The sequence below is a fragment of the Colletotrichum tamarilloi genome, assembly GCF_030869305.1.
Source record: "Colletotrichum tamarilloi strain Tom-12 chromosome Unknown Scaffold_6.1, whole genome shotgun sequence".
Lineage (NCBI taxonomy): Eukaryota > Fungi > Ascomycota > Sordariomycetes > Glomerellales > Glomerellaceae > Colletotrichum > Colletotrichum tamarilloi.
In genome coordinates this window covers 697,463-721,621 of record NW_026849389.1, presented here as the reverse complement: position 1 = coordinate 721,621, position 24,159 = coordinate 697,463, and the positions used below count along the sequence as shown (strand labels likewise).

Sequence of the window (24,159 nt, the reverse complement as noted above, 5' to 3'; positions counted from 1 at the left end):
CCGACCCGTCTCTTCAGAATCCATCTTCACCTCGATATCGAGAGTCAGGCTCTCTCTCTTTCTCTCTCATGTGCATAGCTCCCGCCAAGGACTTACCTCATCAATCTTAGTAGTACTGATCATCTGCTCGATCTTTTCAAAATCCTTCTCCATAAGCGCAATGTCGGCATTGGACATGCGAGACTTGCATGAGGACATGGATTTGTTAATTTTATATGAGAGGACTATGTAGATACGGGTGAGCAGGACGCCATGCGAGAACTAGATGCGGTGGACCTCGAGGCTGTACGGATCGGTGAAGGTTTACTTGGCCCCTTTGATGAGGTCGGTGATGACGGGTTTAGTTATGAGTTGGGTAAGGTCGGTGATGATGGTCATTTTGGAAGAGTGTGGTGGTGAGGTCCGGGAGGTTTGTTTTGAGTTGTGCGTTGTGCGTTGAGGTAGGGATCGGGGACCGTGGAGGTTGTTGATGAGAGGAGGTATGTGTGAGTGAGAGGAAATCTAAGTAGATGAGATTAGGGTTGGGGGGTATGAAGACTGAGAGGACAGAGGTAGGAGACTGGAGTTGGGTTGATTTTAGGGGAAAGGTGGGCTTAGAGAAAGGTATGTGGCTCGGAAAACTCCATGGTGAATGCCTTTTATTTGTCAGGCACGCCTGGGTACTAGAGTACCTCTGAACAGACGTCGGAGTTTTGGAATCGCAGATGTATGTAGGCTCTATACTCGTTGCCTCCAAATGATGGTATCCTGGATGCCTCTGATGTCTTCATTGTGACATCAACCTGAAGACAAAGAACCGAAGAGCATCCTACAATCTGGCCGACCTAAGTAGGAGTGGGCCTTTTGTTGAGGTGCTGGAAAAGGGGGGGGGGGGGGCAAGAGAAAAAAGACTCCATCATAGGGAATCGAACAAAAGATTAAGCAATTGTTCAACTTGACTCTGGAAGAACGGGTTCCACTGGCGCCCCCTTAGCCCCTCGGCCAAGTGTCCCAATTCACTTGTAATGATGGTGAGTAGAAATGGAAACAGACCCAAGTACCTTCCTCGCTTACGCAGTGTATTGTGTTTACTAGGGTGAATATACGTATGGACATAGGACCACGTCCCTCACCCTAAGTTACTGCCATTCGAGCAGTAAATGTTCGCACTATATAACCGGAATGTACACATAGCTGGTAATCTTGAAGACGCCATTAGAGCTACAGCACTTACGGCTATGTAACTACTTAAGTAGAACAACTTGCCCCTTTGTATTGTTTACTTGTCAAGCTTCTCCAAAAAGCATGACATCGACTCCCATCTTCAACTTCTTCAACAAGCAGTGTGGAGAGGGACAAAGCTACCACTGTCGTATCGCGATACCTCGCTCCCCCACCAGCTGTTAAGTGACACTGGAGATGAGGCAACATACATATGGACTAGGGAAGACATAGTAAGTCAATTTTTTGTTTGGGTATCAATCTTCTGTCCTCGAAGCCGCCAGCAGTTCATCACTGTTCTATGCCGCTTTCTGATCCATAAGCGCCATAATCTCGTCTTCCTCATCCCCTTCACCAGCCCTCCTCCTAGCCTCCCTCTCAATCCCTACTCTGGTAATCATACCACCAGCAAGCATCCCAGTCTCTTTGACCCCTCTAACCCACCCCTCAAGACTCCTCATCCCCACGACAAGGAACCCGAGCTCCTCCCTCTCGACATCGAAAACCTCCCACCACGCCACCTCGGGCATCTTAGCCCCAGCCTCCCGGGCGGCGATATATACTGCCGCCGTCGCGAGCGCGTTGGGCTGGTGCGTAAGATACAGCATCTGCGGGCTCAACAGCGCCGTGTTGAGGTGCGCGACCACCCGCCCGGCCACCTGCGCCCTCGGCTTCCCGAGGAAGTCGAGCGCCTGGAGGTACGTCACGGCCAGCGCGTGCGGCAGCGCCACGGCCGTGTCGAAGCCCAGGGCCCAGAGGATCCGCGCCTCGGCGGCCAGCATCCGCGTCTGGAAGGCGGCGTACTCGCCTTCTGTCTGGTAGTACGTCGTCGGATCCGGGCGGGGGCGCTTCTTCGGGTCGTCGTCTGGTGGCTCGCCGCGGAAGAGGGCGGAGGCTGGGGAGAGGAGGTAGGCGTATACGTTTGAGACGTCTCGTGTTGAGCGTGGGACGGGGCCCATTTTGGCGACCAGGTAGAGGGCTGCGGCGGAGACGTCCTGGAGATCTCGTTAGTGGAAGTTGAAGATGTTGTATGGAATGTGTTGCTTGCGACTCACGCTGAATTCTCCTGCCATTGGCGACTCGACGAGCCAGTACCGCGCCAGCAAGACGTTCGCCTGTGCCGTTGTCGACTGCGGCAGGTCGAGTAGCACACCGGCAGCCTGTGTTAGGCACTGCGTCGCATAGAATATGACATCCTGGAGGTCGGCCGGTAGTGAGCTGAAGGAATTGCGCTTGTAGAGCTGCTCGGCCGTCGCCAAGGTGTTGGTCATATGCGCCATGGTTTGCGCCCTCTATGTGCCGTCGTCTCGGTGGCCTTTCCACCTTGTAAAGATAGCAATCGTCAAAAAACCGTCGCCGCAAGGCTGAAAAAGAATGTTGAAGTTTCGAGGTTGCTGGGATTCCGGTGTCCCTATTGGTCAAAGCTGAGAGCTGTCAGGGTAAGTTAGGCGCGATGTCTGCCGCGCGTGTGTCGTCACTTTTTCCCAAGGAGAGACAGAACCCGGCCGGAAGCAACTGGAGGCGTACCTTACTTCTGTGCTTAGGTGCGCTGGCCCGAGCTTCTTCTTCCAGGTTGCGACCAGAGGACGTGGGGACGCTAAGCCGAAGCGGAGGATGAGTGGGGCTGTGGTGCTTCGCGGGCTTTGGGTAGGCTCTGTGGCCCTCCGGCGTACCTGAGGCTTTGAACTGCGGTGGTTACGAACCAATTCAAGGCAGCTGCGTGGAGAAAAGGTCCCCCGGCCTTCTGGACGTCACGCTCGCATCCCGCCTCAGCTTGCGAACGACACGAGAGCGATTATACGGACCATCATCTACACAGCCGGACCACTATCCTCCGGCCCACGACAAGCACTATTTCATTCCGACACCGATCAATGGATAGGCTCGTGTGCCGAATCCCCAAATAACCATCTACACCCGTTCCCTCTTCCCCGCATCGGCTTTGTCGGCCAGTCGTGATCCGTCCACGCAACCCGACGACATCATCGATCGCACGCCTTCGCAGACGACGAACAACGACGACAACGAGACCGCCGTAGCCATGGATTACAGCGCCTCTATCCACGAAGAGAGCGGCGCATCACCCTGGGGAAACTCCCCAGGCTCCTCGCCCCGGCCCAACCAGACCAACTTCTCATCTCTTGGTGCTGACCTCGGCGGCGACCCGGCTGGATCCCCCTTCAACTACTCACCGAGTCCCGGCAACGCAACGCCGCAAGACCACCAGGAGGGCTTTGGCGGCGAGCAGCAATACAGACGACCAGACACCGCAAGCAGCACCCAGTCGACCACCGAGGTGGAAACACAGGAGTCGAGGACTGAAATAGGCTCAGAAGCCCGCTCCAGCGGCGATGGTCCGGGACCTGAGCTGCCTCAAAAGTCGCAAGAACAAGGTGGCCCCGCGGCCGAGGGCGGTCAGGCTCAACAACAGCCGCGCAAGCCTCAGCAGCCTCAGTTCAGGCTACAGGCCAAGATCACCGGTCTCGAGCGCACCGGGAAGAAGGACCCCATCTTGCGGTTCGATGTTCATGTAAGGAGCAAACCCCATTGTGCGGTGGAAGGTGATTGCCTAACACGCCGTAGACCAATCTCCCGCGGTTCCGCACCACGCAGTACCGCGACGTACGTCGCTTCCATTCCGAATTCGTCAAGCTTGCGGAGCACCTGATTTCAGCCAACCCGGAATGCCTGGTACCTACCGTACCGCCCGCCGTGACTTCGGCCGGCGCTGGCACGGACGAGGACGAAGCCCGTGTTAAGGCTCTATTACAACGGTGGTTCAACTACGTGTGCAGCAACGAAGTCCTTATGAGGGACGATGAGATGGTCCTCTTCGTTGAGAGCGATTTCGGTTACAGCCCCATGGTAAAGATGAAGCAGCCGGCGACGGGTGTGCGCAGAAAGATCCTGAAGCAGTTTGCTCCCCCGCCGGACGACACTCCGGAGCTCCAGGAGGCTCGTCCGATTGTGAAGCTCTTCTACCTTGGAACCATGGATGCCGGCCACAAGGTCGATAAGCTCGTCAAGTCTCGTCGAGGTAAGTCCAACGTCAATCCTTCCCAACAACGCGCGGGCATTTGCAGGTCTGATATCATCTAGGTCTGGGATTGGCTGAATCCGACTTTGGCGTCAAGCTCGGCTCCATGCATATCCAAGAGCCCCATCAGGGTCTCGCCAATGCCTATCGTAAGTTGGGCAAGATCGTACAGACCGTCGGTGATTACCACGCTGCGCAAGCTACTGCGGAAGCTACCACCATTGGTGATCCTTTCCAGTACCATTCCCAGGACTCATTTGTGGTCAAGGAGTCACTCACAAATCGCCAAATCCTCATTCGCGAATTCCTCCAGGCACAAGAGAACACACGTAGCAAGCTCAATGCTGCCGATCGTCTGAAGGCGAGCTCCAACGTAAGGCGCGAGAAGGTCGATGAGGCCATTACAGCCCTCGATGACGCCCGCCAAAACGAGACCTACCTCTACCAAAAGACGACTCGTGTCACGCAAAATCTCGTACAGGAGCGCCGAAAGTGGTTCGCGAGGACTGCAGCGGACCTTCGGCTCAGCATCAGAGAATATGTCATTCGCGAGATTGAAGCGGAGCGACGTGCTCTCGCCGTCCTCGAGAGCGTAAGACCAGACATCCGCGCCATTGACGCATCTGGCGGTCTGAGTCGACTGGGACGCGAGGCTCACCCTCCCGTCAGAAGGGCCAGCGTGGCAGCCAGCCAAGGTCCCAAGGGTGATGCATGGAGCGGTGTTCCACGACGTACCGACACGCTCAACCGCAGCGTGTCTGGCAGTCTTATGGGCGTCCCCGAGGACGGTGAGGGCGACGACAGCCAGGGTGCGGGGCAGAACAAGGGCCTCGGCGCAGCGGGCGGCCGGGCGAGCCTGTCCGGTGTGGCAGAGGAGGACGACGAGGACCGAGTGGATGCGAGAAACGCGGCGAGCCGATTGGCGACCAGCACTTTCTGATCGCGTCGACCTTTGTTTGCGAGGTGCGGGTGAACGGGCGATGCCGCTCCTCGGAGGGAGGGGAGGGGAGGGAGGAGGGGGGGAAAGATCCTTGGACCGAGACCTTTTTGTACGGAGGGGGGGCTTTCGGGGCAGGCACTTTTTTTCTCTCCCAAAAAAGCTCGTATGATGTGTAATGCTGTATCCGTCCTGTTTGTGCTCCCATACACATAGATTCCCAAAGTATGAGCCTTGCCTTTTTTTGTAATTCTTGATTCTCTCCTCTGCATTTGACTGGGTATGCGCGATTGTATCCGGCGTGAGCTCGCCCGCCTGCTGTTTATGAGAGACAACATTGGAGAGAAAGGTCTCGTTGGGGGGTGGCATATGGCGATGACTGACAGGACGCAGCGTCACGATGAGATTCTTAATGGACGACTCGGCGTGCGTGTGCCGGTGGCGGTAGGCGGTGAAACGTGACTCTACCTACCTCAAGGCACCTTGAGTGCACCTCGAGGTTGAGGTAGGCTGAGGAAAGTGTCTTGATTGTGACGCAAAAGCAGAGCAAGAGCAACGTGTAATTGAAGGTGGGTGCGTTTTTCGCAGCCATTCACATAAAAGACACACCGAGGGATGCACCAGGGCATGTTGTGCTTCCCATGCGATATCGTTCTCCTTCACCCGCTTACCGTGTCGTCGTCATCCGTCTCGTAGCGGCTGCAGTAGAGGCACATGATAATATAGTATATGAACTGCGAAATACACATGGGTGTGGCGGATGTCGTGTTTCCCCTCACTCACCGACTCAATGAATCAGATCCCAATTTCACCCCCCGATTTCGGCTTCCGGGGGGTCTCAATGTGTCTTTTTTTTTTTTTTTTTTTTTTGTCTGCCAATGCTCGGGAAGTGGACGTTGCTGTCTGTTGGCTTGGCTTGGATTTGATCGATTGGCGGTGAGGTGTGTGAGTCAAGGTATGAAAGGCAGGCTATATTATACGCCCGGGGGAGTTACGCGGATGCGGATGCGGAAACGCAATGTGGGTGTGTGTAGGTGAGTTTTATTATAGTACGGCTGCTGCTGCTGCTGCTGATGGGTGGTAGATTGGCTGAAATGCACATGCTAGCTTCGCACTGGAAAAGGGGGACAAGATTCACATGTTGCTTCGTTGATATAAGGTAATTGAGCGACGATTGAGGCGGTGGCTGCAGGCAAGATGTCTACGATTTGATGGTGGTGTTCTGTTCGTAGGTTGTTCTTCTATTGGGCACCCAGACGCCTCTGACCATTTTGAGTGGCCCCTCCTCCTCCTCGCATCATCCACGACCTAATTACCTCTTCAGAAGGAAATTTGCTTGTGTTTAGTTCTCTGGGGTAGAGAACCAATTGCTGTCTGGATTCAAGGACCTTACATTGGCTGATGAGGTCCTTTCCAGCGGTCTGAGGATTGTCTTGGATGTATCGTGCCATGGCGATATTCCTATGCAATGTAGTTGACCGTTGAAACTCTAGAGGCATGCCGAGGAAGCTGAATGCAGCTGATCGGGTCTCATAGTGCTTTTCAGCTTATTTGGGCTTTGGTACTTCTGTCCCCTACCCGAAATATGCAGCGTTTCCGCGTTGCCAGACCAGCTAGACTTTCCTGTTCACTAAATTACGGCGAAATCCGGCGGCCTGACAGACGCTGTCTGTCAGCGTCGGTTTCTGGAATGGAGGCGTCAGCCACTTCTCTCTTTCTAATTTATCTGGCATTTTTGTCAGCGATGCGAGCAGTGTTTCACTTTATTCCAGAGATCCGGTAGACACCCTCGCTGACATGCCTGAGCAGACGATGTACATGCGGAGAGGCCATGGCCTAGTGAGGTCGTATCGAGCTATGCTCCCCCCAGTCTTCCCATTCGACTTTTGGGATGGAAAACTTCCATCGAGATCAATAGCCGTCTGGAAGCAAGGTCATTACTCGGCAACTACGTCGGCAGGTGTCAATCCAGACATCCGTCTGCCCTGGAGCTGAAGCCTGAGGTTTGGAGAAAATCGCCGGTAATGGAATGATTCCAGGCGCCGCTGGCAAGTGACCCTCATCGTCAATACTGCAATGACTCGATTCCATGCGGCTCAGAAGAGAAGAGTCTCTGTCTTAGATATGTCAAGGCCGTCCATTGGTAGACCGGACAACAATTCCGTGGACCGTGTTAGTTGTTATAGCTGCTCTCCCTGGTGATATCAGAGGACTGACCAGACTTTCGTCCCGAAGCTGCTCACGCTCATCTTCGGCGACATCATTGTACCAACACCTTCCCATGAGATGACGTGACGGGCTTCTCTCTTCTTCTTTCGCATACCGAGAAGAGGACGGCTTGCTCATCAGTATCACGTACACCCAGGTAAAGCCTCGCGCATGGGTTCTCTTCAGGCAGACATGACGAAGAGCTCCACTCGACACTCCTTTGCATGGGCCCTGGGTAATGCCATGCGTTCCGATTGCGTGAGCATGCAGGGTTTCTCCGAATTGGAAAATTGTCTCCAATTTTTGTTTCGCAGTGGGTATCTGCTGGCCACCGTTGAATGTGATACCCAAGCAGCCTGCGGTTGCGGATATGCGAGATTCTTGACTCTTTCAATACTAAGCCCTGACTGAGTCGTCAGACAAACCAGCTCCTGATTCATCCCGCATCTGCCTCACGGCAGAGAAGTAGATCTTGCCGTGTTGAGGATTGCAATGTCGGCTCAGGCTCTCCGTGTGATAGTACACTTGGAGATCACTCGTTTGGGGTTCAGTAGAGTAGTGAGTGTGCCTTCAAACATCTGGCGCGCCTCAGAGATGCGGGCGCCGTACATGCTAGTGCTATCGACGGGAACAGTAGCTGGTGATCATTGCAGCTCTCGAATGTGTCTCCAAGTTTGCTGAGCCCAGAAGATGACGTTTATATCTCGCACTGGTCCTTGCCATCAAGAGAACCACTTTCGCGTCCATGCCGGAAAATGTGTACGATTGGCATTGAGTTTGAGTCGATCAGCTTCAAACGACTTTATCCAACACCCATGACTTTTTGGTCAGGCGAGGTGTAGCCAGGGGCTGCGACTCGGTTACCACGCCATATCAGAACAGGCGGCATTGCCACCAACTGTGATATGCCAGCTCTCTTTTTGCAGATGCTTCGTCGTTGAGGCAATAGAGCCTGAGCAAGTTAGAAGGCCGCAGTCTGTATCATTAGTCTGACTTGAGAAATAAATGCAGTGGCCGAAATCCGGGCAGGGTTTTACGTGCCGACTGCGGATGCGTCAGAAGTTGCGGATCAGGATAAGGTACGGTCATCCATGTATTTTAGGTAGTCATGGGCTTTCGAGGACTTACAAGGGCTGGGGTCAGGACCAGCCATGCGCAGCGCCTCGCTATAGGACCGGTAAAATGGAGGTGCACATGCAGTGTATCCGCATACCAGCAGTCGGAGAACTTGGACCCAGCCACTCGATCAGATTGGCGCAGACTCGAGCGCTGACAGAAATCAGGTAAAGGAGCAGCAGTTGCAGTGCCTTCGATATACGCTGTTATAGACGTTTTGGTCGATGGAGTGATATCAAACTGAAGTCGAGGCCCGAGGAACGCTTTCTGGCGCCGAGGGCGTCACGATGAGAAGGCCTTTCCTGGACCGGTCCAAGAAAGTACTGAATTCTTGGAGGACGCATTGCTTCCGACGTGATCTGGTTCGGCCGGTTAGAGCCTCGGCATCGTTTTCTTGTGCCGTCTTTTGATACCAAAATCCATTGTTGCAAGGATAGGTGTAGGCAAGGCCCTTGAAGGCCCCGTTAACTAAGCCGGGGTCCACCAGATGGGGCCTTCGGTCCATGTCCCTCCCCTCAGAGGAATCCACTGGGGGTCTTTGCTGCTGCGGGCATACCATCACAGCGGAGCCTGACGTGCAGGATTGAGTGCGCAGCTCAATCTGAGGATATGAGCTCTGTGAAGATACTTGGTGTTCAATAGGTTTTTGCAACCGCTGGGAGCAAGGCGCAATAATGAAGTTCCCATATCCATGGCAAGAGAGAGCAGCTGGTCAACAGCGGCTGTTCAGCAGTGTCTCTCTAGCTGTTAACTTGCTGGTCTTCTCAAGCGATCGACGGAGAAAATGGTTCGATGTCGCGAACCATGACGCTTCGCTAGCTGGGACGGGTGATGGCCTTCAACGACCGGCAGCGTCCTCATTCCGCGGAACGAACGGGATGTGCGCCGCCGTCGGCTAGGACAGGGAACGATAGATGCGCAACCGTGCCGTAGAACATATGCCAGAAGAGAGTGATGAGGGATGGGCGGTCTTGAGCACCAAAGCTGTTGTAACTTGTAAAGGCGGTAGCTCTCATTCTAGAACGTATCCGACAGCTGGTTGATGGGACGGTTCGGCCAAGACGATGGAATGCAGGCGGCAACAACAACCATGCAGCGTCGTACGTATGTGGCCGCGGAGGGAGGGAAGCTCAATGTGCCAAAGCTGCAGATTCGCTCCATTTCAGGACGAAAGGTTTGACAGAATGGCATAACGTGTCTTCAAGGGGAACCGAAGGTGCTGAAGTACGGACGGATGAAGGCGGGCGGCACTGGTAATGTGCAGCAGAGGAATGGAAAGAGGTACTCCGTACGGAGTAGAGGATGTAAGTAGACAAGGAAGATCCCTACCTTGGCACCCCGCCATCCGAACTGTTGCGTGATTATGTAATTTCGAGGAAATCACGAAGGTGCCTTATCCGAACCTTCTCTTCCTTCAACCAGAAAGATCGGTGCACAGAAATCAGAAAGTGCAGACTTGGAAGAGAGGCAACCAGGGATCGTGAGAGGCAAGAGGGAAACCTAAAAAGTCAATCTTTGGATTTCTCTGCAATTCTTCCTCACCAACTACTTGACTTAAGCTATCTTGGACTCGATCACACCTTAATCTGCCTCCGTCGATGCAAATTCGAAGTTTACGACATTTCGCCTGCTCTACTTTAGTTCTGACTACCAAATTCGCATGTCACTCAGCCTTTACCTTACCTCTTTACTTATTCAAACTGCGTTGAACTTTTATCGATGGAACATGTCGCCTCATTGGCCACACAAAGATGCTCAATCCTTCGACCGCCGAGCATCCGACTGGACCCCCCCTGGCAGGATTCTACGCACTCAACGAGGGCCACGAATCGGTGCTTCGTTGCGAATCTCGTGCGGAACTCGAACCTCAATTAGCCAACTACGTCGTTTCTCAGTGCCCTGCCCTGGTCAGAGGTCTCCTCTTTCTCACCGTCTATCTCCATATCCATTCTTCCTGCAACTCTGGCACATTCAACCAGGGCATTCATCGCCTCATCTTGGGTTCATTGTCCATCATCTGTCGCAATTCATCCGCTATTGTCCCGTCCCATCTGTCCCCTCGGAACCCTTGCACGCGAGATCATGGTACGGATACAGGCGCAGACAGAGTAGTTTTGCCCACGGCATCTTCCTTGTTCACCATACCTGCTCATTTCCTACCCTCCATCAAGAGCCATGCATCCCCGTTGCCACAACTGCCCCTCCCCCCCCCTCCCGGCTCTCCCCTCCCCTCCTACCCCTCCCATTGACCCCTGTCGTGGTCCATTCTGTTCCGGGCCCTCACTCCCGGGTACATCACCGACCATACCTCAACTGTCCACTTGGCTCAATATCCCAGTGGGCGCATGCGGCCGTTCCACAGAGAGCGAGAAACAGAGACAGAGAGGGAGGCAAACCTACATTTTTTCCTCTTGCGATTCGCCATCGTCATGTCTTCGTGCTCGCTCTCTTTACCTTCAGGCTCCTGACTAGCCTCACGACCCGGGACAGGTATAGCCCGTCACCGCAACCTGCGACACATGCAGGCGAGGCACTGCATCCATGACTATCATGTCGAAGCCCCATGCATGCCGATATATGTCACCGCACTGATGCCATCCAGGCCGTCCCATCACCAGCCGCTAGTTCCCCATTTGCTCGTTGAGCCCCTCCATCTGTGCCATGCTTGGAGAGTTTCGGAAGTGGCTCAACAGGGCCCTGCCTAGTCACCGCAAAAGGCGAAAAGTTACTTCCATCCGCCGTCCCGTTTTCCACCTGTCCAGCATCGTCAACCAATGCCACGACGATTTCACGCCCAGTGCGTACAGCTGCTGCCCAAATGCGGACACGTCCTGGCCCGACATGCTTCGTTCCTTGCCGAACCATGTACACTACCGCCCGGTATTGCCTACCCATCCCTACTCTGTTCCCTTTCATATCTTCGCCTCGCAAGCCAGTACGATACCGGCCAAGGTTTGTGCTGCTGCCGAACGCTGAGGTGGCTCCGTCGCTAGATGTCTCTTGCATATGATTTCCCGAGATTACATGTACGAAGCTCTTAGCTTGGCTCCGATAACTGGTCGATGTTTGGTTGGGCGAACTTGGCCAACTCTCCCCATCATGGTCACCCTCGATAGGTATGCTCATGGCCCGTTGTCCATCCGTCTCCCCATTCACCCAAGATAGCCCCTTGCAACTTTGGTCTATCACCGATTGACACCACCATGAGCATCGTTCATCAGGACGTTCAGAGTGCCCGGGGGCCGGGCAAGCACGCAAGCCTATTTAAGGGGTGGTGGGGAGCAACGACCCCTCGCGCCAAAGTTTCTTCATAATTCCCTTTATCTTGAGTCTCCTGCTCTTCCGGTTATCATTTCATTCTGTCAAGTGATAATCTATTTCGCTCACCTCCATCTTCGGACGGGAATCGTATTAGCTTGGGTTCCTTACATCTTCATCCCACGAAATAACCCTGTCTATCCTTTTGTGCCCCCCATTACCCCCAAACTCCAAATACCAAAGCGAACCTATCAGTCCTCGAGACACCCCGCGCCGGTCCCCTCCCGTCCCTCATTCCCAGGACCCTCGCCCTCGTGTCTTTCAGCATATTTTGTGTTGTCGGCACCCCTCATCCGGCACTTGGGCCAATCCCACTCATCGAGCCCTCCCTATTAGGAAGTTAGGCCAAGCCCCCTTTGACACCCTAACCCATCATCCCACGCTTCACCCCACGCCGCCGGCGTCATTCAACTTCCATCATGGCCCCAGTCGCAACGGGTGAGATGGCACCAATGCACCTACCCGTCTACAAGTCAAAGTCTTGTTCGGTCACTGCGTCAGTCTTGTATGGTCCTCGAGACTTGCGATTGGTAAGTTCAACTTTCTTAGGCTCATGGTCATGGATTGTGACGTGGAGAATGTGGGCTCGTTCGTCACACGAGGGTTCCCCCACGTTGATCCTGTTGCATCCCTACACCTGAATGTGTCAAAAGCCGCCCCGCCTTGGACATGTTAATTCTAACGACACTCGTACCCCTTAGGAGACGAGGAGCATAGAAGAACCGGTCGCCGGGGAGCTGCAGATTGCCATCAAGCGGACCGGTATCTGCGGGTCTGATGTCAGCTACTACAAGAAGTTCGCCAACGGCGACCTCTGCGCGTGTCACCCCCTCTCCCTAGGCCACGAATCTTCGGGAGAGGTCGTCTCCATCGGGCCCCAGGTTACGGGCTTCAAGCTGGGTGACCGCGTCGCTCTCGAGGTCGGCGTCCCCTGCGGACAGTGCACCATCTGCCGTAAAGGCAGATACAACCTCTGCAAGAAGATGAAGTTCCGGTCTAGCGCCAAGAGCGTGCCCCATTACCAAGGAACCCTCCAGGAACGAATCAACCATCCGGCGGCGTGGTGCCACAAGATCCCCGACCACGTCTCCTACGAAGCGGCCGCCCTCCTCGAGCCGCTCTCTGTCGCCATCCACGCCGTCAACAGAGCCGCGCCGGAGCCCGGCTCAACGGCCTTGGTCATCGGCGCAGGAACCGTCGGGCTCCTGACAGCCGCCATGGCGCGGCAAGCTGGCTGCTCCGAAGTTACCATCACCGACGTCGATGCCGGCCGCGTAAACTACGCCGTCGAAAAGGGCTTCGCCACCCACGGCCACGTCGTCAAGACCAACTCCGGCACCTCCACGCCAGCCGACCCGGGCGTCATGACGCCCGCCAGCATCTTCTCCGTCCAGAGCGTCCAGAGCAAATTCGACGGCGCGAAGTCCCTCGCCGCGGAAATCCTGGCCCTCACAAAGGTGCCCGAAGAACTCGACTCGGACGCCGAAGACGACGGCGTCGACGTCACCTTCGAGTGCACCGGCAAAGAGGTCTGCATGCACACCAGCCTGTACGCCACGCGGCCCGGCGGGAAAGTCATCATGGTCGGCATGGGCACGCCCGTGCAGACTCTGCCGCTGTCGGTCGCGCACCTGCGGGAGATTGATATCCTTGGCATCTTCCGGTACGCGAATACCTACCCGACGGGCGTCCGTCTGCTCTGCGCCAAGGGCAACGGCGGGCTTCCGCCTTTGGATGATATGGTTACGCACCGGTTCAAGGGGTTGCAGAACGCGTCAAAGGCGTTTGAGCTGGCGAGTCGGACGTTTGATGACGAGGGGAAGCTTGTGCTCAAGGTTGTTATCGAGGCTTGAGTCGGAGCCCCTCTTCTCTTGATGCGTAATTCCAAATTTGCATTTCTTTTTGGGGTTCGTGGTTTGCAAGTATGCAGGTTTGATTATAGATAGTACCATAGATTCTTTTCTTTCTTCTCCATTTACTATATTCTGGAAAGCAAGCGTTGGATAGTTTGACTAGGTGGTCATGATGATGATGAAGTTGATACCTACTTAGAGAGTAAGAAGGATCGTTGGGTTTACCGGGACACAAAAAAAAAAGAGAAAAGAGCATAGGTAGGCTGCAGGCTGAAAATAAAAAACGGGTAGCATGATAAACTATGATATTGTGACATATGAAAAAAAGTCAAACAAGAAAATCAAAAGGGAGGAGAGGATTTATCTTCTTGAGATACATGAGGAAGGTACGTCAATGAAGGAAGGGAGCGCGGACGTGGGAAGGCGCCGGTGGCAGCGATTGTGATTGAACATTAAGGTATGAGGCCCCGGTGGTCCAGTAGCTAAGGCAGTACCTTCCACATCCGGGACTACCCATGAATTAAATCTGAGCTTACGAAAATTCACTGATGGAGCTCGAACTGAAGGTTCAAGGAACCCACTGACATTGGTGTATCTTGACCAAAGAGTTTGTATTTTTTCGAGGGTTTTCATGCCCCTTGCAAGTGTCGTCATGTCTACATTATCCCCGAAACGCCTCCCCATGAATCCCAGATAGGCTGATGATGCGCGCAACCGCCGCCATAAAAGACCCTTCGCTCCCTTGACTAGTCGTCGACCGTTATCCCCTCTACATCATAATGTCTCCCGCGCCCGGGAGGTTGAAGCCGGAAGGGCCGTAGCTGGAGAAGTCGGCCGCCGCCGCACCGCCGCGGTTCCTGACACGTGCGGACTCGGCGATGCTGAACTTCTTGCCCAGGTCGCGCATGCCACTGATACTCTGCATGAGGTCGTTGAGACGTGACGTGATGGCGACCTCGTTCTCCTCGCAGAGTACCTCCTTTTCGAAGCCCTCCGCGTCAGAGGGAACAACGAGATCCAGCCGGTTCACGAGGGCTTGGATCTGGCGGAGGATGGTGTGAGATGGTGTAGTTTGTGCACCTGTGGTGGCGGATGCGGCGTCGGCTTGGTCCGCCCCGGCAAGGGGTTCGGCCGGCAGGCGCTCGAGGTAGGTTGTGATGAGGCGGATGCGGCCCTGAAGCATCTTGACAGCGTTCGCCTTGGCCGTGAGAGCGGCCACCATCTCTTCCTCTTCTGGAGACAGCTGGGCCTCTGTATCGTCGCCGTCTGCGCTGTCGGCAACGACGACGCGACGCTTGCCGCCCGACTCAACGAGCTGAACCTTGGGCTTCGCAGTCTCCTTGGGAGCTTCGACGGCGGTCGCGTTGCCGGCACCGCGCGCAACATGGTCCATGCTGATCATCTCAGCCTCGCCCGTCTCTACCGTGTATGGCAGCTCGCGGAAGCGTAGCTTGAGCTTTGATTCTCCGTCATCCATCTTCTTGTCCTCGCCCTCAGCCTCGGCAGCCCTCGGGTCGTCTACCTCATAGTTGGACTCATAGATGGTCATGGGCAGCTTGCCGCCCACGGAATGAGTAAAGACTTCCTCAGGGTGGAAGCCAAGGAGGAGAGCCGACTCGTTGAATTCGGAGAGGAGCTGGTGGTGGATCGGGAGGATGGTCGGTGTCGGGCCTGTCACTGCGAGTAGAGTGTACCAGCCGACCAGGTCTAGGCTTCGGTCCTTGTGAACTGTCTTCACTTAGGGAGTGTTAGTCCAACGAAGGCGTATAAAATAAACAATAGCTGAGCTTACTCTGCTCTAGTCTTGCGCCGAAGCGCCCGGAGTCCAGAAGGTAACCTCCTTCCACCTCAGGTGCCGGTATCGTGTGACAATCAAACGCATGTTCAACAGTAATCTCGCGACCATTCTGCTGGCCGAGAAGGGCGCCGACAATGGGTCCCTGCTGCGACCGCAGAGTGTGACGGGTGATGTAGTCGGATATGGTGAGGAGGACCAGAGGGTGGAGGATTGCCTGGAGCTCCGAGGACTTTTGGTTCGAAATGAGAGGGTTCACGTCGGAGGAAGCCATGGCTGACGCTTCTCTGGCCGTCGCCACAGGATGTCGGATTTTCTACTCGATTGTTGAGACCATACGAGGCGGTCAAGAGAGGGACGATCTGGATCAAAGACCTTTTGCTTGGTGTTTGGTTAAGTCGGTGGCGCTTGCTGTTGTTGCTGCAGGTACAGTTGCAGATGTGTGGTTCGTCGCTCGGGGAAGGTGTCGGTGGTGGAGGTGAAGCTGCCTTGAGGCTGCCCCGCGATGTGGGGAAGGCATGGTCCACAGACGGAACGGGAGCTTAACATGACGAGAGGCTGAGGCAAACAGTCAAGCCACATGCTGACTGTTCCCGTCTGTGACCAATCAAAGCAAGGCGGGTAGCTTGGAGCTATGGTGGGGCCTACTTTGCTCACTGTAATTTTCATGAACCGAGGTGAGGTGCTCTGTACCTCTGGACCAATGTACCACTCTTCATAAAACAACATTCTTGGTGTAGACAGAATGAGCACTATTCATTACGATGAGGTTTCCTGTTCAGATTCATTCCAGCTTGGAGTAACTTGCACTATCATGGAGGCCAGGCTTGATGATGTCTTGTCATGTGCTGCCCATTTCAATCAGCGTCATTGACCCCTGCCTTGATAAGGTCATGAAGACACTAGATGAGTCCATGACTGGACAATGAAGCAAGTGCCTCAGATGAGAACGACCCCGGTCGCTTTCATTGTCCGAGCTTGTAACTTTATAGACAAGCAAGAGACCGACCCAATAGTCTCAAGGTCTTTCACTTTTGAGCAGCATTGATGAGAGCGCTGGCAGCTCTGCACACCTCCTTGAAGTCATGGTACCTTACTCACTTGGGCACCACATGCCGCCTTCCCTGCCAAGTGGCAATCTGCATCCTGGACCCGAGAAAAGTGGCATCAAGGTGCTTGTCACGGTACGCAAAACATTGTGATTTTCCTCTTCTTTCTGCCAGGCACACCAGGCTGGGATGGAATCCCACCGTACCAAAGGGAACGACTCAAAGGCAAACTGTGCAACATGCCAACACTCTTCTCTTGGCTTCCTTCTTTGCTGTTCATGGCTCACTGTTACTGGATGTGCTCAGCTGCCCCCGTCAACTCCAACATGTACCCAGCAGAGCCCGTTGTTGGTTGGCACAGGGTTCAAATATGGATGCTTGGCCATTTTCTTATCAGCTAGCGGCGTTCCCTCATCTCATCGATGTCGCATCCGCTCCCGCTCCCGCATCCGCGAGACACACCCATCTCTCCCTCTTTTCCCCTCCATCACTGTCACTCTCTCATCGATATGGAAAGCTCCCACCACTATCTGGGCATGTTTCCCCCAGTCTATCCAACAGGGCTTGCACCATACCCACAACCTGTGATACCAGCGAAACGAGAGGATGACGACGTCCAATTCGTATCTTCCAATCCTGTCAAGAAGAGGAAGATCGATGGCTATCGGCTGGTCACGCCACATTCCACCACAGACTCACCGGCGGCGGGGACTCCCACCCCCATCAACAACCAGCCATCCGAGCCCGCCAAGCCAATCTCTCAGCCGGAACGACGGGGAAGCACGGGCATGGTCGATCACTCACCCACGGCCCGTTTGCCGGACGTTGACCCGATGAGAGGATGCTCCATGCCGACTCCAGAGAGGGCCTGTCATTCCGAATCATTCTGGACTGCACCGTCTACTGGACCACAGTGCTCACCACCGGTGTCTCCCAAATCACTTCCCGAACATATTTCGCCTTCCATACTCGGAATTGACAAGAATGATGGATCTGCACCTGTTTGCACGAGCGGAACCAACGAAACGGTGGCTGATGTTCCCGCGCCGATCCCGCCAGGTATGCTGTCGTCCATGACTTCACCTCATGTGTATCAAGCGCAACTACCAGGAGAACAAGGTACGCCGAGTCAGATGCAAGCAGAGACCGAGAACCACGCTGAGACTGCAAAGGAGACACCCACGGCTCCCTCAATCTCCACAGCTCCCATGCTAGCTGGTATCACTGACCTGGGCAAGATTAACTCTATGCCCGCATCAGAAGCAGACGGCACAATTATCTTGCAACAGACAGCTGAGTCTGGGCCAACGCTGAACCACTCCAATGCCGAGACGGAGTCGAAGAATGACCTTCGCGATCTCTTGGATCAGCAGGTACACCTTCACAGTTCCAAGATCAACGACCCCCCTTTCCCCTTCCATACCCATACTCATCAGAACATACATACGTCAAACCCGCTGAATGCTGATGTTCACAACACCGCTCATGGCGCGTCGGATATCCAGACCGGGGCTTGCGCTGATCGCCCTGCGTCGGGAGCAAAGGCGCCATGCCGTCAGTGTGTGGAGGCGAGGTTGAGGCAGCAGGCTGCCAACATGACAGTCAACTCAGGCTTGCCAAACGGCACAAATGCATCTGCCCCCAGTCAGGCTCCCCTTCCACCGTCGTCTCTGCAGCAACCTTGGACAAACCTCTTGAGACTCAATCCGTACCATAACGCGATGGCTGGGGCCATGTACAACCCGCTCTTGCAACAATCCTTGATGGCTGGACCAGCTGGTCACTTTGCAGTCCATCCGCAACAGCCGCATCTCGGTGCCGGGATTCCTCCCCAACAGCCAGCGGGACACATGTTCCATCTCGGACCTCCTTCGCCAGTCCCGCAAACACCGGCGTACGTCACGCAACAGCCGCCTATCCAAGCAGCCAAACCAGAAGCAGCAACCATCTCGAAACCTCAGTCAACCAGAGTCCCCGACACGCAACCGACGACCAAACACATCATTGTCGACATCGCAGACACATGCCTCAACATGTTCCCGTTCCAAGAGGTGGCGAAGCGACATAACCAACCGGAACAGAAGATACGGGACATATTTTCCGCCGTCATCCAGGTCCCGCTGCTCCGTTGTCCCACAGACAAGAGAAGGGCAGGCAAGCTAGGCACGGCCAGGGTCAAGGAGTTTACGCAAGCGAAGAAGGAAGTGCAGGCGCAGAAGGGGAACGCTGGCCAGCAGCAGATGAGGCAGGATTCACCAAACCAGAACCTGAGTCACATGCCATATATGCCTTCGGCGTGGGATGTTGCGCAGTTCATGGGCCCGAGCGATGTGCGGCTTGGGGCGTTGCCAAAGTATTCCCCGCCTTGGTGATGAAAGAGATGGATGTTCACCAAGAGGTCGCCTAGTTTATGGGGAGGGCAGTCTTTGATTCTTGTAGCTCATACCGAGGCTTAAGAGGGCATTTAGTGTAGGAGGCATCTTGAGGCTTTTGTATCTATACCCTCATTTGCAATTTCAGTCCAATTTTATTTTCTAATTCCTGACCCCGTCTCACTTCCAAGATCATTCCATGCATACCATCACAAATAACCTCACCATTTCATTCACAGGAAGGCAGACTAGGCCACTCGACATCCCCACCCGCCTTCTCTCTCACCAAACTCACCACAAAGTTCCGCTGGCGTAGCAGCCGCGTGTGCTCGAGCATGGCGCGCCGAGCCCGCCGCATGCCGTCCTCGTCACCGGCAGCATCGGCCCGCATGTACTCACCCATCAGCACGGCGTGCTCGGCCTCGTGCCGCGCGCGGTTCTGAGCGTAGCTTGCGGGGCGGTGGCAAGCGGAGCAGCTGTCGTTGAGGAAGACGGGCTGGAGCTGGGGTTGCTGCTGCTGCTGGCAGTGTACGCTGTCGCAGTTGATTGAGTGAGTGAAAATTGTGTGGCCGCAGGACATTGTAGTTTGGATACCTTGACACATTTTGGTCTTTTTTTTGGAGGCGTGCTTCTTTATGTTTAGGAATTCTTGATCGATTGGAATTTGAAGCTACCGGTTGAGCTGGAGGACATGGGCTATTTGTATCACTGTTATGGTTCTTCATTGTTCTTGTTCAGTTGGTTTCTGGAAGCTATCCGCAGTGCGTGTTCTTTGTTCCAGCTCACGAATTTGGATGTTGAACAGAATCCATTGTGCGAAAGCTTTACCTCTTTGTCTGAGCAGTGGCAGGAGCCTGAAGCTCGCAACCGGCAAGGGACCTCGTGGCGACCTCCCCATGTGTAGTAGGGACGCAGGGATGAAGTCTTCCCCCCTGCGCGGCAAACCCCCCCATTTCGAACCAAGGGATCCAACATCCCAAGGCCTAAAACGGTTACGTGGTGATTAACACATCGGCATTTCTAGCCGTCCAAACCTACAAACTCAATCTTGTTCATGGGTACGACAGATATCGTCCCTTGATAACCCGGCACACATCTCGCTTCCGCAAAGAGCGCAAGTTATTTTCCCGCTCCCAGATATCTCAACCGGCGGCAAGATTGATCAAGGCTGTTTGTGCCTATCAGCGAATAAGATCGCTTGCCGAAACAGCCCCATGAGAGTCAATATTTGCCCACCAATGAGCGGTGACGCGGTAGAAGCAACACAGTAAGGAGTACTCCATACCGGCTGGAGATTGCCGTCGGCCCGGCGCCTGTGGTTTTTGCGTGTTTTTGGGTGAGGGATGTTTGCGAAGCGTATTTCCGCCGTTTGTATGTATGCACATGGAATGATGCTCACAACGTCTAGTGAACTCGTCCTTGGGGGAGCTATGCGTTGAGGATATATCCCATGACGCGATGCAAATCCCCCCCTGTCTTGGGGAGCCTTCCATTTCTTGCTTTGACGGTGGAAGGTGTGTGGGGAAGAAGACATGATTTTGTTACTGACCTGATGATTCGCATGCTTAGAAGTTCGCATACGGGGCCTGGTGAGGTTGCAGCACACTATGCAGGCGTAGGTGTGTTCTACCGCGGACTGAAATCTACTCAGTGAGAGGGATCCGAAATCAAAAGGTTGCCGAGTTCATCGAACTTACCAGATGCTACAAGCGCGACCCCGGTCAAGCCTACACCCAGGCTGCCGACCTAGACGGCTCCGGCTTCCTCGCCGTTTTTCGGCTAGAGTCTCACCCGGCCGCTTATTTCGGAGCACCGTGACTTGACGTCAAATGAAGATTTACCCCACGGAGCGGCGCTCTGATCTTTGGTGGGGGTGCTCGGACCCGAGGATTCCGGACTCCGGTGTGAGACGGGAACACGGGTGGGTAGTCTCAACGAACGCTCGGGTACAATTAGCTCAGTGTCATTGACTTGCAGCTCGGCTCTGAATGACAATGTACAGAATGTGGGGTGGGTGTTTCCAAATGTGACGTTGGAGTTAACGTTGATGTTCCCCATGGGGAAAGCAAGAGTCATGAACCTGGTTTACTACATCATCAGAGTGATACTTCTTTCTCTGAATTTTCTGCTTGTTGAGGGGAGACCGTGTCCGTGCCTGCATGAGATCTCCAATCAATCTTTCTTTAGGTAACGTTCCAGTAAACCCCGTCCGGTCTAAGAAGCCCACTCAGGGCCTTGAGGTGGCGCATGGTTGCCTTTGGTGATTCAATAAGGTCCATATCGCTCCCCCTCTCATGTTGTATGTTGTTTCACGCTACCACGCCAGACCGCATGGAACGTGAACTACTCTTTCCTGGTCGCGTCAAATGTGGTCGCACATCAAAGGAAACCTCTCCTGTGGAGTGTTCACGGGGTGTATCGTCAATAGTTCAAGTAGCGTTCGAATTTTGTGCGAGCTTTTGATAAAGTTGAATGCTGTAATTTGCGATGGAAGGAGGTATCGAAAGGCATACTTTTTATCCATTACTAGGTAGTTATAGGACTTTTACCAGACGTTATCTCAGTTTCTGAGCCATCTCACCGGCTATGAAAGATCTCGATGCAACGCCAGATCCGACTACCGCAATATCCCGCCTTGGATCGGAGCCGTGTGCTGTCCGTACCTCCGAGACCAAATGTCACGTTCCATCGGAGACGTCGGTGCGGCAACAGGGCATCCCACGGGTGCACGGATACAACAACGTCAGAAGAAAGAGGGCCGGAGCGGAGCCTCAGGGAAGATCCTTGTCATTGAGGACCGTGCCGGCGGGTGGTGCCGGATAAAGAAAGCTGGGGCAGACACAGGTTCCTTTTATCTCCTCTTTGGGGCCGACGAACGAATCACATTTCACGAATCCGACCTCAGGCCCTTAGACCAGGCACTCACTCACACTATTGCCAGATTCCTTCCCCTCCCCTCAGCATGACTGTGGGATACACTTGAATTCCTCCTCTTCCAGCGAGGGAGAAAAACTGGATAATGTGGAGAAGAAGATTGAGGATCCTCAGCTTATCTTCTCTTGTGCGATTTCCCCGCTCTGTCAGAACATGCTGTTACTATGTCCTATTTGGTAACAAGAAGACGAGGAAAGCTTGTTAGTAATATGGTACTCTAGTGGAAAACTTTCGAAGATAGGAAGGGCGGGGCAAGACAAGCTTTCTCAAGATATTCAACTTCAACGTTGCCATATTTTCGTGCCTGTCTCCCTATCTCGATGCTGCCTCTGGAAGTACCAGGTGTCAAGGACATGTTACAGTAGTTATAAGTCATAGAGGGTATTGGTCAAATCATCTTGCAATAAAAGAGACATGATTAGCTCGGGTTCACAACATACGAGGAGAAAGACAATCACCCTATCGATCAACGAGCCAGGATATCGACAATGACTACCAATGAACCTCGAGAGCTGCCTGACGATACGTCACACACCGGAACCGGCGTCCAGCATGATCTCGAGGGTGGGAAGAACTCCAAGCTCATGAGGCTGTACTCGAATCCGTGGACACAGTAGGATCCGTCTAGAGTCCGACTACCCTCGTCGCAACAGCTAAAGTGTGCCCACAGAATCATCCTCATTAGCTTCATCTGTTTCTGTCTACCTGGAGTTAGTAACCCTTCCTTCGTGTGACTGAGAGATCACAAAATCCTGACGCAGAAACTCTTATACAGATGTATAACGCCCTCACCGGCCTAGGAGGTTCCGGCCAAGTCGACTCAACAGTAGCGGCCAACGCAACCGTTGCCCTCCTCTCGACGACGGCCGTGGCGTCCCTCTTCTTTGTGGGCCCAATCCTGTCCCTCGTAGGCCCGAAGGTCGCTTTCCTCATCGGAGGCTGGACCTACGCCCTCTATAGTGGAAGTCTCTTGAGCTTCAACCGTATGTTCTCCCCCCCCCCCCCTTCTCCCGTCTTTGCCCCTTGACGAATACTCACAAAATGTGACTGCCCCAAAGACACCGCAAACGGAACCTTCGTTATCGCCTCTGGAGCCATCCTCGGCATCGGCTCCTCCTTCATGTGGATCGTCCAGGGCGCCATAATGACAACCTACGTCCACGAGTCGCAAAAGGGCCGCGCCATCGCCGTCTTCTGGATCATCTTCAACCTCGGCGGCGGCGTCGGCAGCCTCGCCGCCTTTGGCCTAAACTTCTCCTCCACCACTGGCACCGTCAACGACGCGACGTACATCGCCCTCATGGCCGTCATGCTCTTCGGCTGGGCCCTGGGCCTCTTCATCTGCTCCCCGAAACGCATCCGTCTCGCGCAGCTCAGCGCCGTGACCGAGGCGGAGGAGACTCGCAATCGCTCACACGCCTCCGCCTCCGGCTTCGCCGCCAGGGCCAAGGGCCTCGTGACCATGACGACCACGACGCTATGCACCTGGCGCGTCGCCTGCATGCTGCCCCTCTTCTTCTGCGCCAACGTCTTCTACTCGTACCAGCAGAACGAAGTCAACGGCATGACCTTCACCCTCCGCACCCGCTCCCTCAACGGCGCCCTCTACTGGCTCGCCCAAATGGTCGGCGGCCTCCTCATCGGCCTCCTCCTCGACCTGCCCGCGCTCGATCGCCCCGGGCGTGCCCGCCTCGGCTGGGCCGTCCTCTTCGCCACGGGCATGGCCATCTGGGGCGGTGGGTACCGGTTCCAGCGGTGGCAGGACGCGCGGCGGGCCCGGGGCCACGCACAGGACGTCGACTACGCGCAGGGCGCGCCGGGCAGCGGCGCGAGGACGTCAGCTGCCGGACCCATGGTGCTGTATGTGCTATATGGGGCCTACGATTCGCTGTGGCAGTCGTATTGCTACTGGCTCGTGGGCGCGCAGTCCAACTCGACGGGGCGGGCGGCGGTGCTGGTCGGCGCGTACAAGGCGTTCCAGGCGGCAGGCGGGGCCATGGCGTGGCGGATCAACGCCCAGCGGGCGAGCGCCATGGCACAGCTTGCGATGAATTGGGGGTTGAGTATGGGAGCTCTGGTGTTTGCCTTGCCTACTGTGTTGGCGGTGACGAAGAGCACTGGTGCTCTGGAGGAGCCTGGCGTAGGAGGGGTTGATGAGGAGGAAGCCAAGAAGGGGTCCCAGGGGAAGAAGGTAGAAAGTGCTTGACGGTCAACGTGACCGTAAGCTCCTGAGATATCCGAGCTGCACATTGTCGTTCGCCTCTTGCGCCTCCCCTTATTCTCCAAAGACCAAGCTTTGTAGACGAAGTTGAAGATGTGCTCTAGGGCCTCGGTGGTGCT

At 54.8% G+C, this 24,159-nt stretch overlaps 10 protein-coding genes across 10 annotated transcripts; 5 read left to right on the top strand and 5 right to left on the bottom strand.

The window, feature by feature from the left end:
• Positions 1–66: 66 nt before the first annotated feature.
• Positions 67–378, bottom strand: CTAM01_02766 (uncharacterized protein; the record flags this gene model as incomplete). Its single annotated transcript, XM_060518804.1, has 2 exons — positions 67–261; positions 307–378. 2 exons carry the CDS (start codon positions 376–378, stop codon positions 67–69), a joined length of 267 nt encoding a protein of 88 aa, XP_060386607.1.
• A 1,121-nt stretch (positions 379–1,499) lies between these two features.
• CTAM01_02765 (cyclin domain-containing protein) lies at positions 1,500–2,480 on the bottom strand (the record flags this gene model as incomplete). The annotated part of the gene is made up of 2 exons (XM_060518803.1): positions 1,500–2,195; positions 2,256–2,480. The coding sequence occupies 2 exons, from the start codon at positions 2,478–2,480 to the stop codon at positions 1,500–1,502; spliced, it is 921 nt and encodes a 306-aa protein (XP_060386606.1).
• A 602-nt stretch (positions 2,481–3,082) lies between these two features.
• On the top strand, positions 3,083–5,177 carry CTAM01_02764 (PX domain-containing protein; the record flags this gene model as incomplete). Its single annotated transcript, XM_060518802.1, has 3 exons — positions 3,083–3,730; positions 3,784–4,237; positions 4,300–5,177. Coding segments are annotated over 3 exons (1,980 nt in total), but the record flags the coding sequence as incomplete, so codon positions are not given.
• Positions 5,178–7,882: 2,705 nt separating this feature from the next.
• On the bottom strand, positions 7,883–9,204 carry CTAM01_02763 (uncharacterized protein; the record flags this gene model as incomplete). The annotated part of the gene is made up of 5 exons (XM_060518801.1): positions 7,883–8,000; positions 8,247–8,334; positions 8,420–8,426; positions 8,511–8,701; positions 8,823–9,204. Coding segments are annotated over 5 exons (786 nt in total), but the record flags the coding sequence as incomplete, so codon positions are not given.
• Positions 9,205–12,235: 3,031 nt separating this feature from the next.
• CTAM01_02762 (alcohol dehydrogenase GroES-like domain-containing protein) lies at positions 12,236–13,669 on the top strand (the record flags this gene model as incomplete). The annotated part of the gene is made up of 2 exons (XM_060518800.1): positions 12,236–12,346; positions 12,518–13,669. The coding sequence occupies 2 exons, from the start codon at positions 12,236–12,238 to the stop codon at positions 13,667–13,669; spliced, it is 1,263 nt and encodes a 420-aa protein (XP_060386603.1).
• Positions 13,670–14,438: 769 nt separating this feature from the next.
• CTAM01_02761 (signalosome subunit) lies at positions 14,439–15,738 on the bottom strand (the record flags this gene model as incomplete). The annotated part of the gene is made up of 2 exons (XM_060518799.1): positions 14,439–15,406; positions 15,462–15,738. 2 exons carry the CDS (start codon positions 15,736–15,738, stop codon positions 14,439–14,441), a joined length of 1,245 nt encoding a protein of 414 aa, XP_060386602.1.
• Positions 15,739–17,022: 1,284 nt separating this feature from the next.
• CTAM01_02760 (uncharacterized protein) lies at positions 17,023–18,885 on the top strand (the record flags this gene model as incomplete). Its single annotated transcript, XM_060518798.1, has 1 exon — positions 17,023–18,885. One exon carries the CDS (start codon positions 17,023–17,025, stop codon positions 18,883–18,885), a length of 1,863 nt encoding a protein of 620 aa, XP_060386601.1.
• Positions 18,886–19,114: 229 nt separating this feature from the next.
• CTAM01_02759 (uncharacterized protein) lies at positions 19,115–19,465 on the bottom strand (the record flags this gene model as incomplete). The annotated part of the gene is made up of 1 exon (XM_060518797.1): positions 19,115–19,465. One exon carries the CDS (start codon positions 19,463–19,465, stop codon positions 19,115–19,117), a length of 351 nt encoding a protein of 116 aa, XP_060386600.1.
• Positions 19,466–21,132: 1,667 nt separating this feature from the next.
• CTAM01_02758 (uncharacterized protein) lies at positions 21,133–21,348 on the top strand (the record flags this gene model as incomplete). Its single annotated transcript, XM_060518796.1, has 1 exon — positions 21,133–21,348. One exon carries the CDS (start codon positions 21,133–21,135, stop codon positions 21,346–21,348), a length of 216 nt encoding a protein of 71 aa, XP_060386599.1.
• A 959-nt stretch (positions 21,349–22,307) lies between these two features.
• Positions 22,308–24,025, top strand: CTAM01_02757 (uncharacterized protein; the record flags this gene model as incomplete). The annotated part of the gene is made up of 4 exons (XM_060518795.1): positions 22,308–22,432; positions 22,490–22,529; positions 22,595–22,802; positions 22,878–24,025. 4 exons carry the CDS (start codon positions 22,308–22,310, stop codon positions 24,023–24,025), a joined length of 1,521 nt encoding a protein of 506 aa, XP_060386598.1.
• Between the last annotated feature and the right edge of the window lie 134 nt (positions 24,026–24,159).